This window comes from Ornithorhynchus anatinus, chromosome 5 (assembly GCF_004115215.2).
Source record: "Ornithorhynchus anatinus isolate Pmale09 chromosome 5, mOrnAna1.pri.v4, whole genome shotgun sequence".
Classification (NCBI taxonomy): Eukaryota; Metazoa; Chordata; class Mammalia; order Monotremata; family Ornithorhynchidae; genus Ornithorhynchus; species Ornithorhynchus anatinus.
In genome coordinates this window covers 5080104-5095397 of record NC_041732.1, presented here as the reverse complement: position 1 = coordinate 5095397, position 15294 = coordinate 5080104, and the positions used below count along the sequence as shown (strand labels likewise).

The following is a 15294-nucleotide window of genomic DNA, read 5'->3' as shown; positions in this document are numbered from 1 at the left end:
GGGGTTGGACGCAGTCCCTGTCCCACATGGGGCTCCCCATTTTACCGAGGAGGTAACTGAGGCCCAGAGAAGTGAAGCGACTTGCCCTAGGTCACACAGCAGACAAATGGCAGAGCTACAATTAAGACCCATGACCTTCTCAATCCCAAGCCCGTGCTCTATCCACTTGGCCATGGGGTACACGGTATTAATCCCCATTTTACATATGAGGGATCTGAGGCCCAGTGAAGTGACCTGCCCAAGGTCACGCAGCAGACAGGTGGCATAGGTAGGATTGGAACCCAGGACTTTCTGATTCCCAGGCGCGTCCTCTATCCCCTAGGCCGTGCTGCTTCTCAATGCATCTTCCCCGTGACCCCTTTCTGGGCCCTTTCCCCATTACAAGACACCTTAGACACCGTGACTGGGGTAAAATGGGGCGGCTCCTTTATTGCCTCATATCGGTCTTGGGGTGTCCCCACCATGCCCGGAGCGGGTTGGGGTTGAGATGGGAACGAGGTGGGGGTTGGTCACAGGCAGACGGGGAACTCGCGGATTGCATCATTCCCTTGGATGATCATGTCGGCGAAGAGGAAGCAGAGGCCTGGCATCGAGGGTCGGGGGGGGGAAACCGAGTGAGAGGGGGCTGGCAGAAGAGTTGGGGGGCCTAGGGGCAGAGCTGTGGGAAGTCTTCCAAGCGCTTAGTACTGTGCTCTGCACACAGTAAGCGCTCGATAAATAGGATTGAATGACTGATTAGTTTCTAGTGGCTGGGTCTCAGGTTGGGAAAGGGGAGATAGAGAGTAGGTCATTGGACGGGGGACTAGAGAGAGGGTCTGTGTGCCCGTGGATGGGTTGGACCCAACGTAGGGTGGGGCCGGGGCCGAGACCAGGGTGGAGGTGTTTCAGAGCTGGTGGCGAAAATCTGGGGAGGAGGCAACTGAGGCAGGGTTGGGAGTCCCGGAAGGGGAAGGGGAAGCTGGCAGGGGAGGGGGTCTCACCAGAGAGGATAGTGAAGGGCAGGGCCAACCAGCTGCAGAAATAGCTCCAGGAGAAAAAGACATCTCCGCGCATCACCTCTCGCAGGGTGAATACCACCATGGCCATGATCAGCAGGAATGCTAACGGATCAGACATTGGCCACTTATATCCCTGTTCCAACCTCCCCAGGCACCTGGTTCCCACCCATGGCGTCCACGCTGCCCGCATGGCCACCCGATTCCAGTCCTCTTTCCACCCCCCAAAACACCCACCCACACACACATTCTTGCCCCCAACACACACAGCATTCTCCGTCTCCCCGGACCCTATGTCCCACCCCTTTGCCACCCTGAGTCTCACTGGACAGGAAGCAGAGGGCCCAGGCTGTGCGGCCCCGATGCACCCCCATCGTGTTCTTCGGACCCTGTAGGACCCAGATGCCCAGGGTCGTGCCCGTCACCTCCGCCCCGAGCGACAGCATCAGGCAGGCAGCTGAAATCGCCACCATGGCTGGAGGATGAGAGGGGACAGTGGGGTGAGGGGAAGAGGAGAGGTGGCATTGGTCGACTGGGGCTGAGGGGAAGGGGAGAGGCTGTGGGGATGGGTAGAGTCTGGAGAGGGGGGAAGGGAAGAGGATAGACTTGGGTGGGGAGAGTCTGTGGGGATGGGGTAGAGGCTGGAGTGGGAAGAGGCCACTGGGGTGAGGTAGGAGCCGGGGTGAAAGCAAGAGGCTGTGGGGATGGGGAGAGGCTGGGGGTGGACGGGAAGAGGAGAGGTAGAGGGGTGGGGAGAGGCTGAGGATGGGGGAAGAGAAGAGGCTGCCAGAGTGTGGAGAGGCTGGGAGTAAGGGGAGAAAGATGCACCGTGGGGTGTAGAGAGGCTGGGGGTAAGGGGACAAAGAGAGGCCGTGGGGCTGGGTAGGGACTGGGGGTGAAAGGAAGAGGAGAGGATGGGAGGTGGGGAGTCTGTGGGGTTGGGGTAGAGGCTGGGGATGAGAGGAAGAAGAGAGGCGGTGGGGTGGGTAGCGGGTGAGGGAGAGAGGAGAGGCAGTGGGCAGTGGTAAAGGCTGAGGCCGAGGGGAAGAGGACGGGTCGTAGAATGGTAGAGGCTAAGGGTGAAGGGGAGAGGAGAGAAGGTTGGGTGGTAGAAGTTGGGGGTGAAGAGAGGATAGTGGGATGGATAGAGGCTGGGGATGACGGGGAAAGGAGAGATGTTGGGTAAGGGGGAAAGAACAGATAATGGGGTGGGTAGAAGCTGGGGGTGAGGGGAGAGGAGAGACGATGGGGAGGGGTGGGATTGAGGGACGGCGAGGGGCCAGGACGGGCTGCATCTCACTCTCGCAGGTGGCGGCGGAGCAGCTGTCCTGGTGGCACTCCCTCCAGAGGCCTCGGTGACCCTCGGGGCTGCGAACCCAGAAGTCGGTGGCGGCGGCCAGCAACAGGAGCAGGTCAGCAAAGATGCTCAGGGTCAGCCCTGCAATCTGCAAGCTCCGCTTCACCCCCATACCAGGGCATCTGGGGGAGGATGGGAAGATGAGAGGCCTGTTGAGGTTCACCCTCCCCATAATAATAATAATAATTAGGGTACTTTTAAAGCTCCCACTATGTGCCAGGCACTGCATTAAGCACGGGGGTGGATACAAGCAAATCGAGTTGGACAAAGTCCCTGTTCCATGTGGGGCTCACAGTCTCAATCCCCATTTTACAGATGTGGTAACCGAGGCACAGAGAAATGAAGTGATTTGCCCAAGGACACACAGCAGACAAGGGGCGGAGCCGGGATTAGACCCAGGATCTATCCACTAAGCCACGCTGCTCCATCCCACTGCTGAGTCCTGCGCTTCTCCCCCCAGTCCCAAGCTGCTTTGCTCCTCACCAGCCCCCCTCCCCCTCCCCAACCCATGGATACCTGCAGGACTCACACCCGGCTCCGCCGTCCCGATCGGAGTCTCTCCCTCGTTGCGGGGAGAGGGCGAGAGGAGTGAAGGCCCAAGAGGCAGGGAGGCTCTGTGAGGTGGCATGTTCTGGAATCCCCCTACCTCACTCAGATCCCTGAGCCCCACCCTTTTCCCCTATGATGGCATCCTCTACCACTCCAGAGTTCTGCAGACCTGTTCCGGGCCCACCCCTAAGAGTAATTTTATTTTTTTTATGGTATTTGTTAAGCACTTACTCTGTGTCAAACATTGTTCTGAGTGCTGAGGTAGGTATAAGTTAATTAGGTTGGGCACAGTTCCTTTCCCATTCATTCATTCATCCATCCATTTAATCGTATTTATTAAGCACTTACCGGGTGCAGAGCACTGTACTAAGTGCTTGGAAAGTGGCAACAAATAGAGACAATCCCTATCCGACAACGGGCTTACAGTCTAGAAGGGGGGAGACAGACAACAAAACAAAACAAGTAGACAGGCAAGTCCCACATAAGGCTCACAGTCTAAGTAGGAGGCAGAACAGCTATCCCCACTTTACAGTTGAGGAAACTGAGGCCCAGAGAAGTTAAGGGCAAGGTCACACGGCAAGCATTTGGCAGAAGCGGAATTAGAATCCAGGTCCTTCGGACTACCAGGTCTGCGGTCTCTCCACTAGGTCACGCTGCTTCTTGAAAATTGTCATGATAATTGTGGAGTTGGTTAAGTGTTTATTATGGGCTAAGCACTAGGGTAGATGCAAGATAATCATTTCTGACACATTCTCTACCCCACATGGGGCTCACAAGTCTCAGGGAGAGGGAGAACATGTATTTCATCCCCATTAAATAGATGAGAAAACTGAGGCACAGAGAAGTGAAGGGACTTGTCTGAGGCCCCACTGTCCCAGGGGAGATGGGGATGGACAGGTGAGAGTAGAGGCAGTCAGTAGTTGGACTCATCTCCTCCAGGAGGTCTTCCCTGATTAACCTCTTCTCCCAACTCCCACCTCAGCACTTTCGTGTCACCTCAGGCTTTGAGGTAGTTATACCTCACTGGAGCCCTTATTATACAACATTATACTCTATTGCTTCAGTCGATCGAATTTATTAAGCACTTACTCTGTGCAGAGCACTGTACTAAACACTTGGAAGAGTACAGTATAACAGAGTTGATAGATATGATGTTCCCTGCCCACAGTGAGCTTGCAGTCTAGAGGACTATTGCTTCCTCCTGTATTTTATTGTTTAATTTTGCACATCTGGACAGATGGACTCCAAAAGACTGGGGTTTGGGTTGAATCATTTCCCGGATTTGGTTTTGGAACAACCGTGTCAGTTTTTCCTTCCACTTTCAAGCGGCCCCCTTCTCACCATCTCCTCCAGAATCTTCTCCATCCTCAGGTTCCTCCTCAGCCCTATTTTCTCTATGGGCTGTGCTGTGGCCTTTGTGTTGATGAATAATAAAAATCATAATAATTATGGTATTTGTTAAGCGCTTACCATGTGCCAAGCACTTTTCTAAGCACTGGGGTAGATTCAAGTTAATCAGCTTGGACACAGTCCTTGTCCCACATGGGGCTCACACTCTTCATCTCCATTTTACAGATGAGGAGGGAACTGAGGCCCAGAGAAATTAACCGACTTGCCCAGATTTACATAGCAGATTTATGGCAGAACTGGGATTAGAATCCTGGTCCTTCTGACTCCCAGCCCTGGGCTCTATCCACTAAGCCGTGCTGCTTCTCTGTTTGCTTAGGGCTCGTTGAAGGTCTGGAAAAATCCAAGTGTGGCCGAGGGGCGCTTGCGACTTCAGGCGAAGAATTCCTCTGCAAGCAGAGACCTTGTTTCCAGCCTCGCCTCTGCCCCTGTCCAGTTGCGTGATCCTGGGCAAGTCACTTAACTTCTCTGTGCCTCAGTTTTCTCGTCTATAAAATGGAGATGAAATATCCCATGCCCCTCCTGCTTAGACTATGAGCTCAGGCCAGGGATTGTGTCTCAATCTCGTTATCTTGTTTCTCCCCTAACTCTTCCTGCCATGTTTGACACTTGTGAGGATGTTCTTAACAGATGCAATTATTATTGCCTCACAGCCATTAGTTACATATCCTTCTACTCTCCCAATTCTCTTAACTACTGAAAACTCCTTGTGGGCAAGGATCATGTCTACTAACTCTAAGCTCTGTTGAATTGTGCTCCCCCAACCAATTAGCACGGTGTTCTGCAAACAGTAAGTGCTCAATAAATACCTTTAGTTGATCGATTGATTTTTAATATCTGCTCCCCTTCTACATTATAAGCTCCCTGTGGGCAGGGACCTTGTCTACCAACTCTGTTATATTGTGCAAGTGCTTAGAACAGAGCTCTGCACACAGTAAGTGCTCAATAAATACCACTCATCAGTTTTAGTGTCTATCTCCCTTTCTAGACCATTAGTTCCTTGTGGGCAGGAATCGTGACTGCCAACTCGTATTGTATTCTTCCAAGCATTTAGTACAGTGCTCTGAACACAGCACGAGCTCAATAAATACCATTCATCGATTGATTGATTTTAATGACTATCTCTCTTTCTAGACTATAATAACAACAATTATCATATTTGTTAAGCACTTACTATGTGCCAAGCACTGTTCTAAGTGCTGGGGAAGATACAAGGTAAATAATAATAATAATGATGTTGGTATTTGTTAAGCGCTTACTGTGTGCAGAGCACTGTTCTAAGCGCTGGGGTAGAAACGGTAATTAGGTTGTCCCACGCGAGGCTCACAGGTAATCCCCATTTTACTGATGAGGTAATTGAGGCACAGAGAAATTAAGTGACTTGCCCACAGTCACACAGCTGACAAGCGGAGCGAGGATTGGAACCCATAATCAGGTTGTCCCATGTGAGGCTCACAGTTCTTAATCCCCATTTTACATATGAGGGCCTGAGGCCCAGAGAAGTTAAGCAGCTTGCCCAAGGTCACACAGCAGACAGGTGGAAAGCCGAGATTAGAACCCACGTCCCCTGACTCCCAAGCCCGTGTCCTTTCCACTAAGCCACACTGCTTGTGGGCAGAGATTGTGACGACCAACATGTATTGTGTTCTCCCAAGCGATTAGTACAGTGCTCTGTCCACAGTAAGTGCTCAATAAACGCCATTGACTGATTTATATCATCATCCTTATACTATAGTTATACATGACAATGACATTATACGCCAAAAATAATAATAATGAGAGGCGAAGTGTGCCCTGGGCTAATTAAAATTCAGAAAATGCCAAGGCAGGGATCCTATCTGTCTGGCTTAGCTACCAGCAGGATGGAAAGCTCTCAGCTAGTTCCAACACAGCACAGTAAACCACTGCTGCCTCATAAGGAAAAAGAGAAGCCATGGATGAAGACAGAAGTCTCTGAGGGGCTTTTGAGCATCTCACCGACAATTCTCACCTCATCAAAACTCAGTTTTGTCAGCCCTAAATCCATCCATCCATTCAGTCACTGGTATTTATCAAGCCTTATCAAGCACTTACTGTGTGAAGAAGGACCTCAAACACCTCACCTACCATAGCAGAAGCTAAATTTCACACCAGATACTGAGCTGTTGCTCACATCCTCCATCTAGACCAACTGATAGTACAGGATAAAGGTCACCCTTTCCCAGTTTGCCTCAGTTAGGGGGCGGTTACAAGAAAGCATCTGACTTTAGCAGCAGCCAGAGGAGCCCCCACCTCCCCGGTGGGATCAGCAAGGCTGGAATGGGCTGGATGCCCACAGTTCTCCAGAAAAGCGTAATTTACTTCCGGGGGAAAGGAATCTCAGTGGAGAATCCTTAGACTGTATGTTCCTTGTGGGCAGGAAAGGTGTAACTCTGTTGTACTGAACTCTCCCAAGGACTTGGTACAGTGTCTGCACACCCTCCCCAAGTCAAAGCCTTATTGAAGGCCCATCTCCTCCAAAAGGTCCTCCCTGACTAAGCCCTCCTTTCTTTTTCTCCTGCTCCCTTCTGTGTGGCGCTGACTCGCTCCCTTTACTCATCCCCCCACTCCCAGCCCCACAGCACTTATGTCAATACCTGTAATTTATTTATTTATATTAATGTCTGCCTCCCCCTCTAGACTGCAGGCTCAGTGTGGGCAGAGGATGTGTTTTTTTACGTTGTTATATTGTACTCTCTCAGTCGCTTAGTACAGTGCTCTGCACACAGTACATGCTCAATAAATTCAACTGACTGATTGACTCATTAAATACCATTGATTGACTGATAGATGAGCAGGGGCCAAACTTGCCTGAGCTGCTTACAGCCCTAGGGGAGGGGTATTGCCAACCTCTACCCCATAACAGGAAGAGGGAATCTGCCTCCAAAGCTGGTGTCTGATACAACCCCTCTCAGTGGCAATATTCTATTCGCAAACGACCTACCAGAAGTGGAAAGTAGAAGGCAAGAATCGCAGCTCTGTTGACGAGAGACAGCATGGCCTATTGGTCTAGTATAGTGCCTGGCACATAGTAGGTGCTTAACAATTACCATTACATTATTATTATTGTTATTAATATTCTAGTCCCAGCTCTGTCACTGACCTGCTGTGTGACCCTGGGTCGCGTGACCTGTCTGGGCCTTAGTTTTCTCATCTGTAAATTGGGGATAAGGTGCTTGCTCTCCCTCCCGCTTAGACTGTGGGATAGGGATCAGATCCAATCTGATGGTCTTATAAGTATCCAGAGTTTAGCACAGTCAATCAATTGTATTTACTGAGCACTTACTGTGTTCAGAGCACTGTATTAAGTGCTGGGGAGAGTACGATATAACAATATAGCAGACACATTCCCTGTCATTCATTCATTCAATAGTATTTATTGAGCGCTTACTATGTGCAGAGCACTGTACTAAGCGCTTGGGATGAACAAGTTGGCAACAGATAGAGACAGTCCCTGCCGTTTGACGGGCTTACAGTCTAATCGACATGTCCACAATGAGCTTACAGTTTAGAAGGTTAGCACTGAAAAAATACTATTATTATTATTATTATTATGAAGCTAGGAGAGGTGGATTTCCCCCTTACCTGAAGGAGGAAAACAGTATAGATATCAAAGGAGTGGTATCTTTGTCCTCAGCTGAGTGAATGACCACCCGTCCTCAGCTGAGCAAGTGAGCTCTTTGTCTTCAGCTTAGAGAATGAGCACTTCATCCTGGGTTGAGCGAGCGAATACTTTGTCCTCATCAGTCGAACGTGTCGGTTTGACTATTGCTGAATTGTATTTTCCAAGTGCTTAGTACAGTGATCTGCACACAGTAAGCGCTCAGTAAATACGATGGAATGACTGAATGACTGTCAACCAGTGTGGCAGAGGAGGAAAACAGTGTGGCTTGGTGCCAGTGCAAAGTGAATGTCCCTGCTGGGAGAAGAAAAGAGGGTGTCTTTTGCAGGCATGAGTTTGGCTTCGATCAAAGGTATTTATTGAGCACTAACTATATGCAGAGCACTGTACTAAGCCCTTGGGAGAGTGCAATACAGTTAGTAGATATATGATCCCGGCCCATTAGGAATTTATATTCCGATGGCCTGGCTTCCAATGGTTTGTTTCTAAATTGAAAGGTAACCAGGGGGGATTGCCTTTGAGATATGGACTAGTGCATTCCCCCTCCAGAAGCATTCCAATCCACCTCTCTTTCCCCAAACCTGTCCCACTCTCTTTGAAAAGGAAGTCCACCTCCTCCAAGAGGTCCTTTGCGATTGACTCAGCCTAAACTCCATTTATTCCAAGCACCCCAGTTCTCCTGCTCTTCATTCCTCTAATGCTAACCTTCTCAATGTACCTCAGTCTCGTCTGCCTTACCGCTGACGTCTTGCCCACTTCCTGCCTCTGACCTGAAACGTTCTCCCTCCTTGTGTCTTGACAGGCTATGATTCCCCCCCGACCCCATTCAAAGCCTTACTGAAGGCACATTTCCTCCAAGAGACCTTCCTGGATTAAACCCTCCTTTCCTCTTCTCCCTTTCCCTTCTGCATCACCCTGACTTATTCCCTTTATTCATCTACCTTCCCAGTCCCTCAGAACTTGTGTCCACATTTGTAATTTGTTTATTTATATTAATTCCTGTTTCCTCCTAGGCTTGTAAGCTTGTTGTGGGCAGGAAATATATCTGTGTATTGTTATATGGTACTCTCCCAAATGCTTAGTACAGTGCTCTGCAGTCAGTAAACACTCAGTAACTACGACTGACTGACTGGCTGACAGAGAAGCAGCGTGGCTTACTTAAAAAAGCACAGGTTTGGGAGTCAGAGGACGTGGGTTCTAATCCCGGCTCCGCCACTTGTCTGCTATGTGACCTTGGGCAAGCCACTTAACTTCTCTGGGCCTCAGTTACCTCATCTGTATAATGGAGATTAAGACCGTGAACCAACCTGATTACCTTATATCTACCCCAGTACTTAGAACAGTGCTTGGCACATAGTAAGAACTTAACAAATACCATAAGTATTATTATTATTAATAATAATAAGGTATTTGTTAAGCATTTATAATGGTTCAAGCACTGTTCTAAGCACTAAGGTGGATACAAGGTAACCTGGTTGGACACAGTCCCTGTTCTGCGTGGGGCTCCCAGTGTATGACCTGCAATTATGTGTTTGTAACATTTGTGATCGAGGGTCATTTAAGTTCTCTGTATTTCGTCCTTTCCATTGGTTTTGGGGTGCGGTTCTCCTGTTACAGCATGGGGCAGGGGAGCGTCTAGAGACAAGATTGAGGCTTGTCACTTGGTGACTCTCACAGGCATAAAGGTCGGGCTCTGCTCGAAGTGGACATACAGAGGGGTCTGTTGTGAAAATGAAGGGAGACAGAGTCAACAAGACAAGAATACAGAGTGGGAGGAAGATGAGGAAGACGAGGAGAAGGTCAGGTGGGCTTGGGTACCTAGAGTTCTTGCTGAGGCAGCTCTGACCGACCCCACCAAGCCCAAGGATGCAGGCTCCCATTTTTCATCATTTTTTAATGGTAATTGTTAAGTTTTAACTATGTATCAAACACTGTTCTAAGAACTGGGGTAAGTACAAGTTATTTAGCATGGGGGTCAAAGTCTAAGTAGGATGGAGAACAGCTATCCCCATTTTACAGTTAGGAAACTGCGGCACAGAGAAGTTAAGTGACTTGCCCAAGGTCAACCGGCAAGCAATTGGCAGAGATGGGATTAGAACCCAGGTCTTTCGGTGTCCCAGGCCCATGCTCCACTAGTTACTATCATTGGCTTCTGTGCCCGGCCCTGCCCTCCCCCTCCGGAAGTCAGTCACCCGCGGCTGCTGGAAAGGCCTCTACAGCTTCTCCTGGGGTCATCTTGGCTCTTTCTCTGGAACTCACCCCTCACCACATTCCCTATCCCCATGTCCAGGCCCAGGAGGGAAAGACATTTATGGATTCAGCAAGAGTGTGGGGGCTGGAGGGGATTGGAGGGGAACTTGGATGGGAGGTTGGGCAAAGGGAAAGCCTGGGTGGACCCAGTAAATGATCTTAAGCCACTGCTGCGCTGCTGGCAGCAAGGCACTGATGAGCTAGTCTGAGGAAAGAAATTGGCCCCCCACCTCCTCACTTATAGGCCAAGTTTACTCCCACCCACTCCTTTCCCTGACAGTACACAGGTTTGCCCTCCCCCTCCTCCCCAACCCCTCCTCCCTGTTGGGATGCCCCCTCACACCCACTGCCTTTCTGCCCCCCAGAGAACCCCTACCCCCTCCAGCCTTCTTCTCACTGATGACAGTCCCAGGCCCCATCCTCTCCCTCCAAGGACTGGACCCCTGGATGTGGGAGAGGTCCTTAAGATAGCACTTAGAATAGTGCTTGACACATAATAACCACAGCACTTATGTCCATATCTGTATTTTTTAAAATTTATATTAGTGTCTGTCTCCCTCTCTAGACTGTAAGCTCATTGGGAGCTGAGAATGTGTCTTTTCCTCTGTTATATTGTACTTTGCCAAGTGCTTAGTGCAGTGCTTTGCACATAGTAAGTGCTCAATAAATATGATTTAATGAATGAATGCTCTGCACACAGTGAATGCTCAATAAATATGATTGACTAATAAATACAATAATAATAATAATCTGGGGGAGGGGAGAGGTAGAAGGTTGGTTCCCTTAACAGTAATTTATTTTTATGTCTGCCTCCTCCCACCAGTCAGACTGTAAGCTCCCTGAGAGCAGGAATCGTGTCTATTTACTCTATTGTCAATCAATCAATCCATCAGTTGTATTTATTGAGTGTATACTGTGTGCAGAGCACTGTATTAAGTGCTTGGGAGAGAACAATATAAATAGAGTCGGTAGACAGGTTTCCGGCCTTCAGTGAGCTTACAGTCTAGAGGTGACTGTAATATAAATATAAAATATTAATATAAATGTATAAATTACAGCTATGGATATAAGTGCTTTGGGGCTGAGAGAACTGTGAATAAAGGGTGCTAATTCAGATGCAAGGATGCTACAAAAGGGAGTGGGAGAAGAAGAAATGAGGGCTTAGTCAGGGAAGGCCTCTTGGAGGAGATGGGCTTTTAACCAGATTTCGTTTGTGGGGAGAGTGATCCTCTGTTAGATATGAAGAGGAAGGGCGTTCCAGGCCAGAGGCAGGATGTGGACGAGGGAATGGTGTCGAGATAGATGAGACTGAGGTATAGATAGTAAGGTGGCATTAGCGGAGTGAAATGTGTGGGCTGGACTGTAGTGGAAACTCAGGGAGATAAGGTAGGAGGGTCCAAGGTGATGGCTTTAAAGCCAATGGTAAGCAGTTTCTGTTTGAGGCAGAGGTAGATGGACAACCACTGGAGGGTCTTGAGGAATGGGGAAACATGGACTGAATGTTTTTGAAAAAAAAGTGATTCGGGCAGCAGAGTGAAGTATGGACTGAAGTGGGAAGAGGCAGGAGCCAGGGAGGTCAGCAAGGAGGCTGATGCAGTAATCAAGCTGGGATAGGGTAAAGAGATTGGATTAATGTGAAAGCAGTTTGAATGGAGAGGAAAGGGTGGATTTTAGCAATGTCGTGAAGGTCGAACTGACAGGATTTGGTGGCCGAATGAATATGCGGGTTGCAGAAGAGAGATGAGTCTAGGGTAATGCCAAGTATGTGGGCTGGTTAGGCAGGGAGGATGATGGTACCGTCTACAGTGATGGGAAAGTCAGGGGGAGGACAAGGTTTGGGTAGGAATATGAGGAGTTTTGTTTTGGACAAGTTAAGTGTAAAGTGCCAGTGGGACATCCGAGTAGAGATGTCCTGAAGGCAGGAGGAAATGTGAGATGATCATTCAGTTAATGACATCCACTGAGCACTTACTCTGTGCAGAGCACTTTACCAAGCAGTTGGGAATGAACAATATACAGAGTTGGTAGGCACAATTCTCGCCCATCAGAAGCTTACAGTCTATAGTCAATTGTATTTATTGAGTGCTTGCTGTGTGCAGAGCACTGTACTAAGTGCTTGGGAGGGTGCAGTATAACAATATAACAGACACATTCCCTGCCCACAACAAGCTTTAGTCAATAGGAGAGACAGACATTAAAATAAATTCCGGGTAGGGGAAAGAATAGAGTGAGAGGACCTTTACATAAGTGATGTGGGGCTGTGATGATTGCCAAAGTGATTAAAAGAAGAGAAGCAGCTTGGCATAGTGGATAGAGCACAGGCCTGGGAGTCAGAAGGTCATGGGTTCTAATCCCAGCTCTGCCATTCATTTGCTGTGGGACCTTGGTCAAGTCACTTCGCTTCTCTGAGCCTCAGCTACCTGTAAAATGGGGACCGAGGCTGTGAGCCCCCCGTGGGATAGGGACTGTGTCCAACTCGATTTACTTGATTCCACTCCAACACAGTACAGCGCCTGGCATATAGTAAGTGCTTAATAAATGCCACCACTATTACTATTATTATTATTACATAGCCAAGTACAGAGATAATGCAGAGGGGAGGGAGGATAAGGGAAATGAGGGTTTAATCAGGGAAGGCCTCTTGGAGGAGATGTGATTTTAGGAAGGTTTTGAAAGTGTGGAGAGTGATGTCTTGTCGATATAAAAGGGGAGTTTCACGCCCCAGGGAGAACGTGGGCAAGAGGTTAGCAAAGGATTAGACGAGATCGAGACACAGAGAGTAGGTTGGTATTAGAGGAGCAGCTCTGAAAGAGGATGCTCCTTAACAAATGCTACTATTCGTTCATCTATTCACTCGTATTTATAGAGCCTTACTTTATGCAGAGAATTGCATACAGTGCTTGGGAAAGTACAATATAACAATAAAGAAACACATTCTTTGCTCACAAAACTGTCCTCTCTTCTCGCCTATCTTGCCGTCAACCCCTGGCCCACATCCTCCTGCTGTCCTGGAATGCCCTCCCTCCTCACCTCCGCCAAACTCTCTTCCCCTCTTCAAAGCCCTACTGAGAGCTCACCTCCTCCAAGTAGCCTTCCCAGACTGAGCTTCCCCTTTTCCCTCTGATGCCTCTCTGTCCCCCCTTCACCTCCCCTCATCTAAGCTTCTTTTCCCCCCTTTCCCTCTGCTCCTCCCCCTCTCCCTTCCCCTTCCCTCAGCACTGTGCTCATTTGCTCATTTGTACATATTTTATTACCCTATTTATTTTGTTAATGAGGCATACATCCCCTTGATTCTATTTATTGCTATTCTTTTAGTCTGCCTACCCAATTAGACTGTAAACCCGTCAATGAGCAGGGACTGTCTCTGTTGCCGAATTGTACATTCCAAGTGCTTAGTACAGTGCTCTGCACATAGTAATGGTTCCATAAATACTACTGAATGAATGAATCACCTGTAGGAGAGAGAAAAATCTGAGAGGAGAGGGTGACCCTCTCCTCACTCTTAGCTTTTATCCCCAAATCCTCTCACTCCTTTGAAGAGTCAGCACTCACCTTATCTTTTTTAATCTGGTATTTGTGGTATTTGGGTTGTGGTGAGAGAGGAGGGAGGAAAGATCAGAGCGAGAGAGCCTCTAGATCACATGGTAAGGAGTTTCTATTTGATGCAGAGGTGTATGGGTGACTTTTGGAGGTTTTTGAGAAGTGGGGAAATATGGCCTAAAGGGTTTTTCAGAAAAATGATCTGGGCAGCAGAGTGAAGTAATAATAATAATAATAATGTTGGTATTTGTTAAGCGCTTACTATGTGCAGAACACTGTTCTAAGCGCTGGGGTAGATACAGGGTAATCAGGTTGTCCCACGTGAGGCTCACAGTTAATCCCCATTTTACAGATGAGGTAACTGAGGCAGAGAGAAGTGAAGTGACTTGCCCACAGTCACACAGCTGACAAGCGGCAGAGCCGGGATTCAAATCCATGACTCTGACTCCCAAGCCCGTGCTCTTTCCACTGAGCCATGCTGCTTCTCTGCGGACTGGAGAAGGAAAGTCCTCTCGCAAGGGCTCATCACAGTGTTCGATAACTACCAGTGGTTGTTAATTAATTATGGTATTAGTTAAGTGCCCACTATGTGCCAGCCACTGTACTAAACATTGGGGTGGATATAGCAAGTTGGGCTAGACACAGTCCCTGTCCCATGTGGGGCTCACAGTCTCAATCCCCATTTTACGGATGAGATAACTGAGGCACAGAGAAGTGAAGCGATTTGCCTAAGGTCACACAGCAGACAAATGTTGGAGAGGGGAGCTGAGCCTGCAAGCAGAGAGTGAGATCAATCAATCAATCAATCATATTTATTGAGCATTTATTGTGTGCAGAGCACTTTAGTAAGCACTTGGGAGAGTGCTACATAACAGAGTTGGTAGACACGTTCCCTGCCCACAACGAGCTGCTGGGAACTGGGGACAAAGGCGTCTAGTTCCTGGAAGGGGTTTATTTTCTGCTTTTCACACTTCCCCAACTTCCTCCCCCACCTCTAAGCCACTGCTCCCCCAATACACCACACTATCATCCTCCCCGTCCTGTCCACTCCATCCACCCAGAAGCCTGAGTCATGAGGGAGACGTCTCTCCCCACTCACCAAGCCATTTTCCTCCCTTCTGGGCAGGAACCGGCCTCGGGAACAGGAACTGAGGCACTTGGGCCCAACTTGGGCTACATACAAGATAATTGAACCCTACATGAGTCTCACAGTCTAACTAGAAGAGAGAATGAGTATTGAATCCCCATTTTGCAGATGAAGGAACTGAGGCACAGAGAAGTGCCCAAGGTCACCCAGCAGACAAGTGGCGGAGCCGGGATTAGAATCCAGGTCCTGTCTTCTGGTTTCTGGGCCCTGCTTCTCTAAGATGGATCATGGCTTAGCTCCCTGAGAACTGTTTGATGGGGTGAAGGGGGATGGATGGATGAATCAACAAAGAAGCAGATGACCCCAGGGACAAAGAGGCAGACGGAGAAACAGGCCTCTGGTTATTCATATTAGTGTCTGTCCCCACCATCTAGACTGTAAGCTCAATTATGGGCAGGGAGCAGGACTA

At 48.8% G+C, this 15294-nt stretch overlaps 1 protein-coding gene across 2 annotated transcripts; it reads right to left on the bottom strand.

Moving 5' to 3' along the window:
* Nucleotides 1–404: 404 nt before the first annotated feature.
* Nucleotides 405–2973, bottom strand: CLDND2 (claudin domain containing 2). 2 transcript variants are annotated; one of them, XM_029066307.2, is made up of 5 exons: nt 2869–2973; nt 2296–2474; nt 1321–1470; nt 981–1100; nt 405–583 (listed from the first exon to the last, which is right to left on the bottom strand). In XM_029066307.2, the coding sequence occupies exons 2-5, from the start codon at nt 2462–2464 to the stop codon at nt 510–512; spliced, it is 513 nt and encodes a 170-aa protein (XP_028922140.1). In that variant the 5' UTR covers nt 2465–2474; nt 2869–2973; the 3' UTR covers nt 405–509. The 2 variants fall into 2 exon arrangements, with proteins under 2 accessions (XP_028922140.1, XP_028922141.1); XM_029066308.2 differs by having other exon boundaries at nt 2882–2972.
* Nucleotides 2974–15294: the final 12321 nt, after the last annotated feature.